The 19,337-nt window shown below is 38.8% G+C and overlaps 1 protein-coding gene across 1 annotated transcript; it reads left to right on the top strand.

The window, feature by feature from the left end:
- Positions 1-2,154: 2,154 nt before the first annotated feature.
- LOC126628143 (uncharacterized) lies at positions 2,155-14,697 on the top strand. The gene is made up of 5 exons (XM_050297729.1): positions 2,155-2,291; positions 3,409-3,559; positions 12,772-13,834; positions 14,210-14,376; positions 14,482-14,697. Exons 2-5 carry the CDS (start codon positions 3,426-3,428, stop codon positions 14,588-14,590), a joined length of 1,473 nt encoding a protein of 490 aa, XP_050153686.1. The 5' UTR covers positions 2,155-2,291; positions 3,409-3,425; the 3' UTR covers positions 14,591-14,697.
- Positions 14,698-19,337: the final 4,640 nt, after the last annotated feature.

Here is a 19,337-nt window from a genome sequence, read left to right as displayed (position 1 = left end):
TTGTGTAATATGATGCAATGATAGAGTCCAAATTTTCTTGACTCCACCCTCTTGTCGGTTCCTTGATAATTTTCCACCGTGCTTGTAGAATATCGAGAGCTCTCTCAACATCTTTCCGGTATGCCTCTTGGTGTAAGGTAAAACACTTTTTGGCTTCATTTGCAGGGTTTGGAATTGCTTGGACAAGTGTCGCCCACTTTGGGTAGATGATATCTGCCAAGTAATACCTCATATTATATTGACGACCGTTGATGTAGTAGTCAAGTTGAGATGATTTACCTTCCGTCAGGTTATTGAAGAGATGTGAACGCCCAAGAACTGTAATGTCATTTTGGGATCCAAGGACTCCAAAGAAAGCATGCCAGATCCATGTGTCAGATAAGGCAACCGCATCTAACATAATAGTTGGCTTTCTCGACCTTCCGCTAAAGCCACATTGCCATCCGGTGGGACAGTTCTTCCAATTCCAATGCATGCAGTCTAATGACCCTATCATGCCTGGAAAGCCACGATCTTCAGCTTTGCGAATGAGCTAATCCAGATCTTCTTGATTTGGCTCACGGAGGTACTTCTCTTTGTAAAAATGAACAATTGTGTCACAGAATTCAGCAAGAGTATCAAGGCATGTAATTAAACTCAGACATACCGTATAGATCATCCATCGCATCAACTAGGAGGCATAGGCCATCATTCAAAGTGCAATAGTAACCTTTTGATGAGGTGAGAAACCAGGGTGGCCTGCTTTGTCCAGCTTCTGTTGAAAGTATGGATTGATTTGCTGGACATCATGAAGTAAACGCTTGAACACATGACGCCTCATCCGGAAACGACGTTTGAAATCCTCTTCTGTGTAAACCAAGTTAGGGTTGAAGTAGTTGTTCATCAGATTGGCATGCGCCATCGCTCTGTTTCGTGGTTTGTAAAAGTGACTAGCAACAAAGCCACCCCATTGAGGTTGTTCCTTAGTTGGCTGACACACCACGGACACAGCCATAGCTGCCACATATTGTGTGTTGCGCCATGCTTCATCTTCTTCATCAAACTCCTCATCTTCTCGTCTCATCTGCGCCTATTTTTCTTCCAATTTGGAATTGGATGAGGACCCCTAGTTGAAATCCGAAGAGGATCCAAAGTTGGAATTCATTGCAAACTTGAATTGAAAGAGATTGAATTCAAAGGTGTGTGAATTATAGCCCAATATCCACCCTATTTATAGCCCAATAAAATTCAAATCCAACGGCCAGCTGACGTCAGTTATCGTTGGATTTGAATTTTTCTTTTCGGCCAAATTAAAAAAAAATATTAAAAAATTTTTATTTGTAGTTTTTAAATTTAAGCTGTAATTTTTAAATTTAAGTTGTTATAGTTTTTAAATTTAAAAAATAAATTATGTTTGGCCCTTGGTTGGAGATGATTTTTTTTGTGACAGGGCTATGTTTGACCTTATGACCTTTGGCCCTCGATTGGAGATGGTAAGAAATATGGCCTTGCACTATTCATTAAAATATTAATTTCTTGGAGGGCCAGAGGGCTAAAACGATCATTTGACAACTAATTTAATCACATTATTATCCGCGTGTGAAATTTTTTTTTTATAATTGGCATTACACGCCTCTTAAGATGTTTTGAACGTGTTTAAAAATAGAGAAAATAATATTTAATAAACAATTGTGAGGCTAAGCCTACCACATTCCCCTTAGTGTAGATAATATCGTTTGTTTAAAAAAAAATCATTTGGCAACTAATTTAATGTAATTTAATCACATTGTTATCAGCGTGCGAAATACCTTTTTTTATAACTGGCTTTACACGCCTCTTAAAATGTTTTGAACATGCTTAAAAATAGAGAAGTTGAATCACATTATTGCTAACCTATTGTGCGGTACTTATTAAAAAAAAAAAAAACAAACAAACAAACCACAAAAAAAATTAATTATTAAAAAAATATTGTTAAAATGATGAAAATGCCCCTACTTTATTTGATGCATTATTATTATTATTATTTTTTGAGAAATATTTGATGCATTATTTTGGGATGTCTTTGAAGTTTTTTTGTTTTGAGAATATTTTTGTCTAAATATTTTTATTGTAGTTTTGTGACACTAAAATCACTATTTACCTTTTTCATTGGCTTTATATATAAGATTACATAAGAAAAATATATGTGTGTGTATATATTTTGACTTTTGGCTTCTTCTTTTATCTCTCTCGCTCTCTGTCATCTCTCACTCTGTAAGTAGTAGTAGGGTTTTGGAAAAACCCCAAAACCTAATCCTTCCCCATCGCTTCAGGTGATTCTCTTTCTCTCTCTCTGCTCTTCATTCTCCCCATTATTTATGCTTTACTGTGACTGTAATTTCCAGATTTTTTTTCTTTTTTGTAATCTATTTGTTGGAATTTATGCATAATTAGTGGCATGGCAGCCGCAAATTCTTGAGTTGCGTAAAATCCATGTTTTGATTTGTTGGGTTTTGTTGATATAGAAGTTTTCCCATGTGGGTTGCTCTTGGATTTTGTTTCTGTCACTGTCTGTTGATTTTTCCTCCTCAAATCGTGACTCTTTTGTACACATATATACAAACACCCACAACACCCGTTATAGTGTATGTTTTTCCACTCAATTTCTTCACTTAGTTACTCAAAGCTGACCGTATAATCTTTCGGTTGATCGAAGAAAAGATTCGTTTGGATTCTTTTTAATTTTCGCTTTGGTGACTGTCTATTTTGCTGAATTTCAGATGAAATGACAGAAATTTGTAAATATTCAATTTTTGAAACCCAGAAAGATAATTCAAAATTATGATAAACAGAGTTTATAACCCTTGAGGAGATGAACTTACACTTCTGTAGTTAAGATCTTGTTTTGAATACCAATATTTTCATACCATTTGAAAATTGCAAACGAATCATGATTCCCAGGAGTGTTGGGTCAGTTTCTGGTGTCATTGTGCTCACTTTTTTTTTTTTGGTTCATGTGCAAATGAAATTTTGCCATCGCTTTTTCTCTTTTTCTCCCTATAAGCTGTATCAAATAAGATAAAGGTGGTATAAATTTTTATGTATTTTTTTCTTTCATCTCATGACTCAGTTGAGCTTCCATTCTTCACTAATGTGACTCATGACGGTTTCTGTGTTAATGTTCAGAATTGGCTTCACTGGCCTTTCCTTATTACTTGATCTGTTTTGTTTTATATCACATTGTTTCTTTTCTTTTCACATTTTCTTTTGTTTCAGTTATTACTCGCTAATACTAATTACTTAGACATCATCCAAATATCCAAAAAGATAAATATGATTTTTGCATATCAATTTTTTCAACGTCAAGTCTTAGATTGTTTGTGTCTGTTTTCTCATGAGGATTTTTTACATGCAACTTTTCTTTATCTCACAAAGATTGCACATGTGCAGGTTTGAATTTCAGTGTAATGCATTCTGTAAAGGGTAGTTGGGTTGGGCAGACATTTGCCCTTGCTAAAAACAATGAATCTGAAGGAAGGAGGTCCAGAATTCGGCGTTCAAAGGAAGAGAGGAAGGCAATGGTTGAATCCTTTATAAAGAAGTAATCACATCATAGTTTCTTTGTTTCAAATTTTCTACCATCGTAACTTATGTGAAAAAGAAAAGAGAAGTCACTAATCCTGTAACCAATATAGTTCTGATGAAATCTACTAGGATTACGGGCACTAATCTTCTCCTACCCTTTACTCAGGATAATTTTATATAAATGAATTCTATATGCTTGTATGAAATATCTTATTTTGAAATTTGTTGATCCAGCATTACTTCTCGTCCATCATGATTGTTTCCTTGTACTCTTGATATTGTAGTTGAGTAGGATCCTAGTACATCTGTATGCTTTTAAGTTTTAAGGTATGGACAGTTTCTGGATCCCTGTTTCTAGCTTCCGGATAAGCTTGTCAAAATCTTATTTAAGCTATGATTTTAGTCATTTATCTGTTGAGTTTATGTAACTATTGTGAATACAGAAGTGGATATACAATATATATAGCCATTATATTCACTTTGAGATTTTGACCAACTTTTGAAATTTAATGCTTTCTTGCGATTTAGTGCCTGCCAAATTGATTGACGTATGATGCTTTGATATATATATATATATATATATATTTGTTCACCAGAATGATTTAGAAAATTTATTTTGTTGAAGCACTAAAAAGGTCGTACCCAGTGCACAAGGCTCCCGCTTTACGCAGGGTCTGGGAGAGGTGAATGTCGGCTAGCCTTACCCCCATTTATGGAGAGGCTGCTCCCAAGTCTCGAACCCGAGACCTACCGCTCATGGGCGAAGCACTCTTTTAAGAAAATTTTATGTTTGTGTTCTTTACAGTCCATTTAACCGAAGAAAATAATAGTAAGGAAACTAATAAAACATATGGTTGTGTAGTGTTTAGTAGGACCAACTTTTGATTGGTATATGCAGTAGGAGAACTGTTCCTGTTAGAAGTTGATGGGAGTATTTTGATCGGTATATTGTAGTGTTATTGTGTATTTTCTTGCCACTGACTTCCACATCCACAACAACAACAACAAAGCCTTTTCCCACTAAGTGGGGTCGGCTATATGAATCCTAGAACGCCATTGCGCTCGGTTTTGTGTCATGTCCTCCGTTAGATCCAAGTACTCTAAGTCTTTTCTTAGAGTCTCTTCCAAAGTTTTCCTAGGTCTTCCTCTACCCCTTCGGCCCTGAACCTCTGTCCCGTAGTCACATCTTCGAACCGGAGCGTCATTCGGCCTTCTTTGCACATGTCCAAATCACCGGAGCCGATTTTCTCTCATCTTTCCTACAATTTCGGCTACTCCTACTTTACCTCGGATATCCTCATTCCCAATCTTATCCTTTCTCGTGTGCCCACACATCCCACGAAGCATCCTCATCTCCGCTACACCCATTTTGTGTACGTGTTGATGCTTCACCGCCCAACATTCTGTGCCATACAACATCGCTGGCCTTATTGCCGTCCTATAAAATTTTCCCTTGAGCTTCAGTGGCCTACGACGGTCACACAACACGCCGGATGCATTCTAACACTTCATCCATCCAGCTCGTATTCTATGGTTGAGATCTCCATCTAATTCTCCGTTCTCTTACAAGATAGATCCTAGGTAGCGAAAACGGTCGCTTTTTGTGATCTTCGCTAGATTGCTCCGGTCATTAGTGTGGATAAGTATATAAATGGATAGAGATAGGAAAGCAAACACAAGATGTACGTGGTTCACCCATATTGGCTACGTCCACGGAATAGAAGAGTTCTCATTAATTGTGAAGGGTTTACACAAGTACATAGGTTCAAGCTCTCCTTTAGTGAGTACAAGTGAATGATTTAGTACAAATGACATTAAGAAATATTGTGGGAGAATGATCTCGTAATCACGAAACTTCTAAGTATCGGAGTGTGGAGTCGTCTTGACTTGCCTTATCTGTCTCATAGGTAGATGTGGCATCTTCTCTGGAAGTACTCTTCCTCCATCCAGGGGTGGTATCTTTAACTGGTGGAGATGCACAAGGTAATGTATCAATTTCACTTGAAGCTTACTTGTAGTTTCAGGCTTGGTCAAGCGCGATACAAACCATGTAGTAGGAGTCCCCCAAGTCGCCGAGCTAGGGGGTCTGTTAAAAGAGGTGACAGACAAGGTAAGCAATCAGAGCTCCGACTGATTGTTCACCTTCTCCCCATCTTGCAGCAGCATGAAGGATAAAGAGAAGAAAAATGAGAAGAGATGATATGAGATACTTTTGCTTTTGAAGAAGTAACTTTCCACAGGCTTATTCTTGAACTGAGCTGGAGGGTTTTCTGGTTTCCTCCAGAGTATAAGGCCGACTGAAGAATTTGAGGGTCAAAACAAGTCCATCAAATCTAGAGTACGTTCCACCCTGCTGATATGGGATACTTTTGCTTTTGACAGAGTAATGGATGTATCGGCACGTGTGCTGTTACACTTGTCTCCACATGCTTCCTTGTATCCTTCGCACTTGCCCTATCTGTTCCTCAAGCAGATGCGGAATCTTCCCTGGAAACATAAGATGTTGAAGATGAGTACTCGAGAGCAATGCCAGGTAAGTAATCAGGTAAGGGGTTCCAGGCAGTCAGTTCTTGGCTGGAAGCTTGATTCCAAGTGCTGACTGATTGCTCTCTTTCTCCTTGTCTTGCAGGTAAAAACAAGGCCAAAGGAAAAGACAGGGAAAAAGCATGATATGGGATACTCTTGCTTTTAACCCTGATGATATGAGATATTCTTGCTCTAGTATAGCTTGTTTGCAGAGGTATTATCGGGGGGAAAGAAAGCTGAATATTTCGAAAGGCTTCGTTGGGAGTGCCCTCTCAGATATGATGAAGGGTTGAGCATTTTTGCAGGTCTGCCTGTCCGTTGGGGATGGAGGTTGACATATATAGGAGTCTCCCTAACAAGTAGTAATGCTATTCCTTTACCCTGCTTGGTCATAGCACGGTAGTGGGAGCTGTCAGTTTCACATGTTTTAACTCTGTCAGAGCACTTTGAAAAAGTGGTCTGTGGTATCTGGCTCTCGAGATTCGGAGAACGATGCCTCTTCGATTTTTGAGAAAGCAATCATGCTGGGGGTCTGGCTCTCGAGATTCGGAGAGCAGTGTCTCTTCGATTTTTGAGGAAGTAATCATGTTGGGAGTCTGGCTCTCGAGATTCGGAGGGCGGTGCCTCTTCGATTTTGGAGCAAGCAATCTTGTTGGGAGTGTTGTCTCGAATGTGAGTAAAGGTTGGGCATGTTTGCTAGTCTACCTTGCCACGAAGCACAAAGGTTGATACACAGGGACTTTCCAATTATCCAGCAATGGTACTGTTCCTTTACCCTCTCTTCGATTTTGAGAAAGTAGTCATGTTGGGAGTCTGGCTCTCGAGATTCGGAGGACGGTGCCTCTTCGATTTTGGAGCAAGCAATCTTGTTGGGAGTGTTTTCTCGAATGTGAGTAAAGGTTGGGCATGTTTGCTAGTCTACCTTGCCACGAAGCACAGAGGTTGACACACAGGGAGTTTCCAATTATCCAGCAGTGGTACTGTTCCTTTACCCTTGTGGGTAATAATATGGTAGCTAGACCTTCAAAATTTATGTGTCTAAACTTTGTTAGTGTTGTTTCTTTGCTATTCTTTTACCTTTCTTGGTCAGAGCGATGTAGTGGGAGCTGCAAGCTTCACGTGCTCAACTTTGGCAGAGAACTTTGGCAAAGTTATCTGTGGTACCCATGAGCTATTGTTGCGTGTGGGAAGTGGGTGATTGAACAGTAAGATTCATGTGCTTTCTACTTCACCAGAAGTCTTCGACAGAATGCCCATAATTTCTGCAAAGCTGAGTGTGCGTGTGACAGGTGCTGACAAGGCTAGAAAAGTAGGTGCCTCTTCGATTTCTGAGATCGGCCCTCGTGGTCTCTGAGCAGCCCAGCTTTTGAGAAAGCGAGCGCCTCTTCGATTGATTCGAAGAACGATGCCTCATCGATTTTTGAGAAAGCAGTCACGCTGGGGGTCTGGCTCTCTAAGATTCGGGGAGCAGTGTCTCTTCGATTTTTGAGAAAGTAATCATGTTGGGAGTCTGGCTCTCGAGATTCGGAGGGCGGTGCCTCTTCGATTTTGGAGCAAGCAATCTTGTTGGGAGTGTTTTCTCGAATGTGAGTAAAGGTTGGGCATGTTTGCTAGTCTACCTTGCCACGAAGCACAGAGGTTGACACACAAGGACTTTCCAATTATCCAGCAATGGTACTGTTCCTTTACCCTCTCTTCGATTTTTAAGAAAGTAGTCATGTTGGGAGTCTGGCTCTCGAGATTCGGAGGACGGTGCCTCTTCGATTTTGGAGCAAGCAATCTTATTGGGAGTGTTTTCTCGAATGTGAGTAAAGGTTGGGCATGTTTGCTAGTCTACCTTGCCACGAAGCACAGAGGTTGACACACAGGGACTGTCCAATTATCCAGCAGTGGTACTGTTCCTTTACCCTTGTGGGTAATAATATGGTAGCTAGACCTTCAAAATTTATGGGTCTAAACTTTGTTAGTGCTGTTTCTTTGCTATTCTTTTACCCTTCTTGGTCAGAGCGATGTAGTGGGAGCTGCAAGCTTCACGTGCTCAACTTTGGCAGAGAACTTTGGCAAAGTTTTCTGTGGTACCCATGAGCTATTGTTGCGTGTGGGAAGTGGGTGATTGAACAGTAAGATTCATGTGTTTTCTACTTCCCCAGAAGTCTTCGACAGAATGCCCATAATTTCCGCAAAGCTGAGTGTGCGTGTGACAGGTGCTGACAAGGCTGGAAAAGTAGGTGCCTCTTCGATTTCTGAGATCGGCCCTCGTGGTCTCTGGGGAGCCCAGCTTTTGAGAAAGCGAGCGCCTCTTCAATTTCTGAGACCAGCCTTCGTGGTCTTTGAGCAGCCCAACTTTTGAGAAAGCAAACGCCTCTTAGATTTCTGAGATCAACCCTCGTGATCTCTAAGCAGCCCAGCTTTTGAGAAAGCAAACGCCTCTTCGATTTCTGAGCAGGCGCCTCTTCGATTTCTGAAGCTCCGTCGAGTGCAGATTTTTATAAGGGCTGGCATTAAGTTCCAAAGCACACTTGAATCTCCACCAGTAGAAGCTTCATTCTTGCACTTCTAAGATCTTGATTTGTCCGACCTCTTCTCTCTTCAACACCTTTGAAAATGTCTGGCCCCTCCGACCGTCGTTTTGACTTGAACCTTGTTGAAGAGGCAGCCCCGCCTTCTCCAGACAACATATGGCGCCCATCCTTCGTCTCCCCTACTGGTCCTCTTACCGTTGGGGATTCCGTGATGAAGAATGATATGACCGCTGCGGTGGTGGCCAGGAACCTTCTCACTCCCAAAGATAACAGACTACTTTCCAAACGGTCTGATGAGTTAGCTGTTAAGGATTCGCTGGCTCTCAGTGTTCAGTGTGCAGGTTCTGTGTCTAATATGGCCCAACGCCTATTTGCTCGAACCCGCCAAGTTGAATCATTGGCGGCTGAAGTGATGAGTCTCAAACAGGAGATTAGAGGGCTCAAGCATGAGAATAAACAGTTGCACCGGCTCGCACATGACTATGCTACAAACATGAAGAGGAAGCTTGACCAGATGAAGGAAACTGATGGTCAGGTTTTACTTGATCATCAGAGATTTGTAGGTTTGTTCCAAAGGCATTTATTGCCTTCGTCTTCTGGGGCTGTACCGCGTAATGAAGCTCCAAATGATCAACCTCTGATGCCTCCTCCTTCTAGGGTTCTGTCCAGTACTGAGGCTCCAAATGATCCCCCTCCGGTGCCTTCTCTTTCTGGGGCTCTACCGACTGCTAAGACTTCTCCTAAGCAACCTTTGTGAAGGCTCCCTCTTGTGTGTTTATTTTGACTCTTGTATATGTACATATTTGTAGCTTATCGGGGATATCAATAAATAAGCTTTCCTTCATTTCAACGTATTGTGTTAAATACACCAAAGCCTTCTTCGCTAAGTTCTTTGAATTTTCTTTTGTTGAAGCTTGTATGTTGAAGCTTTCTGAGTGGAGCATGTAGGTTGGGGTAGTGTTCCCTTAATTTTCCGAGTGAGGAAAACTTCTCGGTTGGAGACTTGGAAAATCCAAGTCACTGAGTGGGATCGGCTATATGAATCTTAGAACGCCATTGTGCTCGATCCTGTGTCATGTCCTTCGTTAGATCCAAGTACTCTAAGTCTTTTCTTAGAGTCTCTTCCAAAGTTTTCCTAGGTCTTCCTCTACCCCTTCGGCCCTGAACCTCTGTCCCATCGTCGCATCTTCTAATCGGAGCGTCAGTAGGCCTTCTTTGCACATGTCCAAACCACCATAACCGATTTTCTCTCATCTTTCCTTCAATTTCGGCTACTCCTACTTTACCCCGGATATCCTCATTCCTAATCTTATCCTTTCTTGTGTGCCCATACATCCAACGAAGCATCCTCATCTCCGCTACACCCATTTTGTGTACGTGTTGATGTTTCACCGCCCAACATTCTGTGCCATACAGCATCGCCGGCCTTATTGCCGTCCTATAAAATTTTCCCTTGAGCTTCAGTGGCATACGGCAGTCACATAACACGCCGGATGCACTCTTCCACTTCATCCATCCAGCTTGTATTCTATGGTTGAGATCTCCATCTAATTCTCCGTTCTTTTGCAAGATAGATCCTAGGTAACGAAAACGGTCGCTCTTTGGTATTTCTTGATCTCCGATCCTCACCCCTAACTCGTTTTGGCCTCCATTTGCACTGAACTTGCACTCCATATATTCTGTCTTTGATCGGCTTAGGCGAAGACCTTTAGATTCCAACACTTCTCTCCAAAGGTTAAGCTTTGCATTTACCCCTTCCTGAGTTTCATCTATCAACACTATATCGTCTGCGAAAAGCATACACCAAGGAATATCATCTTGAATATGTCTTGTTAACTCATCCATTACCAACGCAAAAAGGTAAGGACTTAAGGATGAGCCTTGATGTAATCCTACAGTTATGGGAAAGCTTTCGGTTTGTCCTTCATGAGTTCTTACGGCAGTCTTTGCTCCTTCATACATATCCTTTATAGCTTGGATATATGCTACTCGTACTCCTTTCTTCTCTAAAATCCTCCAAAGAATGTCTCTTGGGACCCTATCATACGCTTTTTCCAAATCTATAAAGACCATGTGTAAATCCTTTTTCCCATCTCTATACCTTTCCATCAATCTTCGTAAGAGATAGATTGCCTCCATGGTTGAGCGCCCTGGCATGAACCCGAATTGGTTGTCCGAAACCCGTGTCTCTTGCCTCAATCTATGCTCAATGACTCTCTCCCAGAGCTTCATTGTATGACTCATTAGCTTAATACCCCTATAGTTCATGCAATTTTGTACGTCGCCCTTATTCTTGTAGATAGGCACCAAAGTGCTCGTTCGCCACTCATTTGGCATCTTCTTCGTTTTCAAAATCCTATTGAAAAGGTCAGTGAGCCATGTTATACCTGTCTCTCCCAAAAGTTTCCACACTTCGATTGGTATATCGTCTGGGCCTATTGCTTTTTTATGCTTCATCTTCTTCAAAGCTACAACCACTTCTTCCTTCCGGATTCGACGATAAAAAGAGTAGTTTCTACACTCTTCTGAGTTACTCAACTCCCCTAAAGAAGCACTCATTTCATGTCCTTCATTGAAAAGATTATGAAAATAACCTCTCCATCTGTCTTTAACCGCGTTCTCTGTAGCAAGAACCTTTCCATCCTCATCCTTGATGCACCTCACTTGGTTTAGGTCCCTTGTCTTCTTTTCCCTTGCTCTAGATAATTTATAGATATCCAACTCTCCTTCTTTGGTATCTAGTCGTTTATACATATCGTCGTAAGCCGCTAACTTAGCTTCTCTGACAGCTTTCTTCGCCTCTTGCTTCGCTTTTCTATACCTTTCACCATTTTCATCGGTCCTCTCCTTGTATAAGGCTTTACAACATTCCTTCTTAGCCTTCACCTTTGTTTGTACCTCCTCATTCCACCACCAAGATTCCTTTTGGTGTGGGGCAAAGCCCTTGGACTCTCCTAATACCTCTTTTGCTACTTTTCGGATACAACTAGCCATGGAATCCCACATTTGGCTAGCTTCCCCCTCTCTATCCCACACACATTGGGTGATTACCTTCTCTTTGAAAATGACTTGTTTTTCTTCTTTTAGATTCCACCATCTAGTCCTTGGGCACTTCCAAGTCTTGTTCTTTTGTCTTACTCTTTTGATATGTACATCCATCACCAACAAGCGATGTTGATTAGCCACGCTCTCTCCTGGTATAACTTTGCAATCCTTACAAGTTATACGATCCCCTTTCCTCATTAGAAGAAAATCTATTTGTGTTTTTGACGACCCACTCTTGTAGGTGATCACATGTTCTTCTCTCTTCTTAAAGAAGGTGTTGGCTAAGAAGAGATCATATGCCATTGCAAAATCCAAGATAGCTTCCCCATCCTCGTTTCTCTCTCCAAAACCATGGCCACCATGAAAACCTCCATAGTTGCCTGTCTCCCTGCCCACGTGTCCATTTAAATCTCCTCCTATAAATAACTTCTCCGTCTGAGCAATTCCTTGCACCAAGTCTCCAAGATCTTCCCAAAATTTCTCCTTCGAACTCGTATCCAACCCTACTTGAGGTGCGTACGCACTAATCACATTGATAAGTTCTTGTCCTATTACAATCTTGATTGCCATGATTCTATCTCCTACCCTCTTGACATCTACAACATCTTGTACCAAGGTCTTGTCCACGATGATGCCAACACCGTTTCTCGTTCTATTTGTGCCCGAATACCAAAGTTTAAACCCTGAGTTTTCTAGATCCTTTGCCTTACTACCAACCCACTTAGTTTCTTGTAGGCACATAATATTTATCCTTCTCCTCACCATAACTTCCACTACTTCCATAGATTTTCCCGTTAAGGTTCCTATATTCCACGTTCCTAAACGCATTTTGCTCTCTTGAACTCTACCCTTCTGTCCTAGCTTCTTCACCCTCCCCCGTCTAATAGGATCAAAGTACTTCTTTTGTGTGTCCCGGGTAAAGTTGATAGGAGCATATGCTCCCAAACAACTTTGAGTGGAGTCGTTCGAAAAGAAGTTTCTATGGCCCCCTTGCTCATTTAACACTGCATCCGGGTGCCGATGGAGATACAGCGACCCTTGCTCATTTAACACTGACTTCCACATCCATCTTAATATTTTTGAATTTCTGATTTCTGAAAAGAATGTGCAGCCTGTCTAATGGTCTTGCTTACAGGTACCAGAAACTAAACAATGGGAGTTTCCCATCACTTAATCTGACCCACAAAGAAGTTGGTGGATCTTTCTACACAGTACGAGAAATTGTCCGAGATATAATCCAGGAGAATAGAGTGCTTGGTCCTGCTAAGTTTACTGTAGAGGAGCAGACTGTTGATCAGTTCTGGGAACTCAATCCATTGGGAACCATTGCTGCAGAACCACAAAATTCTTTGTCAATGTCATCAAATGAATCACAGTTCATCACCAATCAAAATCAGGGTGCAATTGAAGAACTGGTTTTCGCTTCTGATGGGCATTTAGTTAGACCTGAACGTCAGATGTTTGAGAATGGGCGAATCATCAACGGTACTCAAGTAGAAGTGAATGACAGAGAATTTAATGAACTGAAAAGTACAGATTTAGAAGTAAATGGACCAGTGGAAATAGAGAAGCATGTTGCTGTTGAATCTATAGTTTCTAATGAGCATTGTACTGAGCCTGAATATCAGAGTTTTGGAAGTGGACAAATCAATGGCAGCGAGGTAGATATGAAAGTGAAAGAAAGGCAGGTACAAACATGTACAGAGCCGCAACCAGTTGAACCTATGGAAGCAAAGAAGAATGGTGAAGAAGTTCTGGCAACATCTAGGCCTAAGGTGGCAGCAGATGTAATAGTGGAGACATTCCCATTAAAGCCAGTAACTAGGAAACCTGAGAGCTTGGATAGAAGTTTACAAGTAGTAACAGATTTGACTAAGTCTACTGAGGACAAAGGAACTAGAGCGATGGAGTCAGCTTGTGTTGATAGTTCGCCAGTGGATAGATTAAGTTCCATGAAGAACATGGATGATAATGTAGCAATAAATCTTTCAAGTCCATTGGTTGAAAGCAAATCCAACCCGGTGGATGAAGCACTAGGACATGCCATAGATCCATCACTTGAAAGCTCAAATTCCTCAACCTTTAATGAAGGTATTGTGCATGAAAAAGGAAGCACAGACCTTAGTGTCAAATCACCTCATAAAGATGTTCCAACCTCTGAGATCTTTGAACAAAGCCAGCTGACTGAGGGATCTAAGGTAGTTTTAAATTGGAATGTCTTCTTGTGTAGATTTTCATCATTTTTGTCATAATTACCAACCAAACTTCACAACTGAACTGTCAATATTGTCATGTTTTTGAATTTTCACAATTGTGGATTAGATGTGTTCAGTATCCATATTGTGATACGTATTATCTAGTTCTAACCATGATGTTATTACTGTTGTACCATTGTCTCTTAGATTAATAGCGATAGCAAAAACTTGATTGTCCATACCATGTTGAGTGAAGAACTCTGTTTTCCTTAACAATGATATGAAGAATGGTATACCTATTATTGTTCAAAACTTGTTGGAGTGGAAATTTCAGATTCATTGACCAATAAACGTTAAATTGTTGGTGCATATTAACAGGCTGATAAAGCTCCAGATAGTTTACATGCAAAGAATATCAACGGTACCAGTGGTAGCAGCGAGCTGTTGAAAACCAAAGAGGTGCTTGTGGTTGAAGATGAAGTTGATGTCCAGACCAGCAGCAGTTTGACTAAGGGAAGCAAACCAACTTTAGACAGAATTAATCTGTAAGTATATGTTGTAAACCCAGTTCAGTTACTTCACAAAACTAGGAAATTTGACAAGATTGTTCAGGATGATTAATTTTTCTTGTCAATTGTTTCTTTGGGCAGTGAATCATGGGAAGGTGCATCTAAAAAGTCCAAAAGACCAGAAGGTAACCCACTTTGGGATGTATTTAAAGCTTTTTTAGACGCCTTTGTGAAATTCTGGTCTGAATGAACTTAAGAGTATAGTTTCAAATTTTGCTAGTGCTGAGTGAGCAACGAGTTATGTACATGCCAGTCATTTGTTATTTCATCCTTACTTAATTGTGTGGTCTTTCTCTAGATTATCGCTTTATCTTGTTCCATACTTGACATGGTTCATGTGTTGCTTCATCTTTTCCTCGACAATCTAAATTTCTAATTATCTCTTGTACATTACTCATCAAACGGCGGCATCCATGTTGTTTTAGAGAGACATTGCTGAGTTAAGATTATTAGGTTGATGGGTTGTGCTATCATTGCGAGTACTCTGCATGCTTACATTCGTAAAATTGCGGGATGGTCTTTCGCACAGTTGCACTCTTGTGATAGAGGGTTGTTCTGGTGACATTTTAGGGATTCACATTCTCTTGTAATTATTTGTGATCCGATTCGCCATCCTTCCAGAATCAGGTGTTTTTAGTGAGAATGTGAAGGACAAAGTCTCACATCGCAAATGGATTAAACCTTGCATGGGTTGGGGTTACTCTCCATATTGTCAGTTGGTTTGATAGTAGAACCCAAACTTCCTTCATCTACCACCATTTGCCGAGTTTATGGATGGATGTTTTAGTTTAGCAGCAGTTGGACCTTGTTCAAGCATTTTATGGTCAGCACTATAAAAGTATGGCTACGAGATCGTAATGGCCTGGAAAACCGAAACAAACTCCTTTTGATGTGTTTGGGTGAAGTGGATGAGCAAAACTGTTGGTTTAAAGTAGTGGTTAGTGTTTGGCATAGGTAAACAAAAGTACATGTGCTTCTTCATGAAGAGATTGCAGGTGAAAGCAAGCCTCTGATTTAAATCTTCATGCAATTATGCGATTTTATACACACACACAAAAAGTAGTATCCAATTTTCAGTTTTCGAAGCAAGTGACCATTTACTATAGTGGTGGAAATGAGTTGAGCTTTTGCATGACTGTGTGAGTTCAATCCTGTCGGCGGCTAATTTAATATCTAATCTAACAAAATCTAGCGGCTAATTTAACATCTAATCTAACAAAATCTATTGTTCCATAAATTTTATTTTATTTTTCAGTTTTCGAAGAAAGTGAACAAAAATTGAAAATAAAATGGTTATCAAACTGCAGAGTTTATATCGCTATAGTTTTAGTTAAGTATGCGTCTTTAAAAAATTTGAAAAAAAAATCCCTTAATGTTACACCATTGGTTCCTGTATCCATTTATTAACTCAAATTAACTTTTTTACGTACAATATGGATACTTTTACTTACATGAACAAATGAATTAATCTCAGTGAATTTATGCAAATGAATTAATCTCAGTGAATTTATGTGGTACAAGTTACCTGACTTTTGTATTCGAGTCAAAGCAGACAATAAACTAGTCCCTCCCTCCCCCTTTGCTAATTGACTTAGTTTTCCTTAACAAAGTTGATTAATTAAATAAGGCTAAACAGAATTAGATTGAAGAAAGAACCTTTGCTCCAGAGCTTTCTCGTGACTATATTTTGTCTGCTAAATGGAGATGTATCATGCAAATTGCAACATATGGGTTTCTTATTATTATATATGGGGTGTGTTATCCACACACCCCATTTTACTTCTCATACACCCATTGATAATTTATGTATGTTGATCTTCTTTAATTCATTTGATCCGACGGCTGAAAATTAAAAAGGTATGTGAGAAGTAAAATAGAGTGTGTGGATATCACATCCCTTATATATATGTATGTGTGTACGTAAAAAGTCATACGTACTGAATATTTAAATAATATAATATAGAAAAGAAAAACTAAACGACGTAAGATTGGGACCGCCATGGAGTGACCCAGTAGTTAATGAGAAGTCCAGGTCATGTTTCACATGCCATTCTTGACACTTGTAAATTACACGACGGTAACCAAAATGCTGAAATGTCTCTCTGAGTCTTCCAACCCCTAGAAGAATGGACTATTGATGAAGACCACCAACTGGTCTCTTTTAAAAAAAAAAGAACGAGGCAAGATTCGGAATGTTGTTGTCTTAGTTTAATTACCTCATATGATAAAACTTTGCATAGGATAAAATCATGATTAACCTCTCTACACAGCCATTGTGCTGTAAATATATGCATACGTTTATACTTTATATGTATGGCCATTAGGACAACCAATTTTAGAGGATCAAATATGTATTACTTTTCTAGCTAGCATATATAAAGTAAGCCATGTGAACACTTCTTTGGATTCGATTTATATAATTGTAGGCATTACATGTATTTTTCGATTTTTCTTCAATATTAAGTGATATAGAAAATAATTGACTAAGATTAAAAATAAAAGACCTAATAATTGTGGAAATCAAATCTAATGCCTAAAGCACTATCATTAAGTACTACGTAACATTGAAGCCACACCTGTACGTATTTTTTGCCTTGAGAACGATACCCAACCAAACTCACATGCCTACATACAATCTCATTATTATTATTGTTCAAATTCATCGTTCATAAGATCTGAACTTGAAATATTCTAACAAATTTAAAGATTGAATATGGCTAATCTAAATAATTGTAGACACACAATCTCATTAATTATATATTACCAATGCTCTCAAAACAACAATTTTAACTTGACAACACCCTTTTTTTCTTTGGCTACCAATTATAATAATAACCATCAAAAGTCCAAAAAAGTTGAATTAGTGTTAACGTACACAATGACTAATGGTAAAAACACCAAACAAGACAATTCTAAAGATTCGAATCTCATGAATTGGATCTCAAATTATGACAGTGCTTAAGACGTAGTGCATGTTTCATTTGTAGGTAGCTCTGAACTGATTTGAATCTAAACTATTAAGATACATGCATGCACCATATCATATCATACAAATAATATAATATTACCTTCGGGGACATTCGGCAAAATTGGAACCATGTTATATAAATCATGAAAATTTAGGAAAATGTATGGTACGTAGTGAAGGGAATATTATTTGCATGTTCATGAGAAGTTTCTCATGTTAAAAGAGACTCTCGAAAGTAGGATTTTCTATGGATTCTTTGTCACCTTGTACTTTTAGTACAATTATTTATAATATTGGCACGAGAATTAACGTTAAATTGTGAGGTAGTCAGCAGAAAGTCTATAAAGAGTCTCACTTTGAGATTGTCTCCTTAGCATTTCTCATATGAATAATACTTGGCTACTCAAAGAATGAGTAGAAGCTCATACTCAAAATTGTTCGTTTCTAATTCATGGACGTTCGTGTTTATGATATGAACCGTTCATATTATGAATCACTTTATCAAGATCATGTCAGCAAAAAATCAGTTGAAATTAAGATCGTTTAGACATCAAATTGTCTACGAACAAATGGGCGAAAATGGTAAAAGCATTACGAACCATCTATTTATTTGCTATAGTTGATTGACTTAACGACCTTAGTTTTAATTTATTTTTGATAGAATGACCTTTATAAAGTGATTCATAATATAAATGGTTCATATTATAAACACAAAATTATGTAAATAAAACACGAAATTTTTTAAAATAAGACTACTTGTCTTTGAGTAGCCAAACATTATTCTTCTCCTATGTCAATATATATCACTTTCGTATATCGATTGACGGTGAAAACCAAGCTAGGAAGGGGACACTTCACGTGGAAAAATTCAATATCACGACGGGTTGGTATTTGGTAATCCTAATCCATACTTTATATTTTGTACTTTTTTTTTTTAGATTTTAATAGTATGAGAGAGGTATTTGGTAATCCTAATCCATACTTTATATTTTGTACTTTTTTTTTTTAGATTTTAATAGTATGAGAGAGAGAGAGAGAGAGAGAGATCATGCATGTTTGGTGGCTGGTAGATAAGCGTATTCAAGGCTCTTTGCATGGAATCCTATGCTGCTGCTGCTCTGCTGGACGCACCGTTTCGATCGATCGTCTTATACGATTGCTCTGTTTTATTAGACTTGGCTAATATATATATATATATATACATCTCTACGCGCACATGGTGGGACTGAACACAATCGATGAGGCCAAAACATATAAATCTAAAAACATTTCAATCAATTATTGTGCAAACGTCCAAAAGAAAAGATCACCTATTAAGGCTAGGCTAATTAATTATATTGGTAGGTATCATCTACCGTAAAGGATAAAATGCTCCAAGAGTATATACCAGTTGGTGGGTGAAAGTGCTATGGTTTTTTTTATACACGACGTGACATTATACTCACATATTTAATGAGGTGAATAGTGATACCCATGTCTTCCTGTTTATAATTAATATATTTTTATCGTACAAACATCATAATCAAAATTGTTCACTATTGTACAAACATCATAATCAAAATTGTTCATTCTCTTTATCATCATCCAAATATCATATCTGTAAAAAATTATTCCATTTTGGAGATTCTTTAGCCACATGTCAAACCAATCAATGGTTTGGGTAACAAGCATCATTCTCATAATGAACTGTCCATTTGTTTTAATGCATGTGAATGACTAAAATATCTCCATACCAAATGATCTTTTGCACATTAGATCTTTAATGATAATAAAGATAATGAACAGTTCTGATTACAATGTTTTCACAGTAAAGATACGTTAATTATAAGTGTGGAGACAAGTAGGTTCCCCTATATGAGGAATTAACACAAGTATTTTATTCTTTATAAATTTGAATCCATGCACTTCCAAAGTTTACATAGATACTACCATAGCATTTGAATTTTATTTGTAAAAAATTAGTATACAA

This window comes from Malus sylvestris, chromosome 7 (genome assembly GCF_916048215.2).
Source record: "Malus sylvestris chromosome 7, drMalSylv7.2, whole genome shotgun sequence".
In the NCBI taxonomy this organism is placed as follows: Eukaryota; Viridiplantae; Streptophyta; class Magnoliopsida; order Rosales; family Rosaceae; genus Malus; species Malus sylvestris.
Note: the sequence above shows the minus strand (reverse complement) of the source record. Positions and strands in the feature narration are given on the sequence as shown.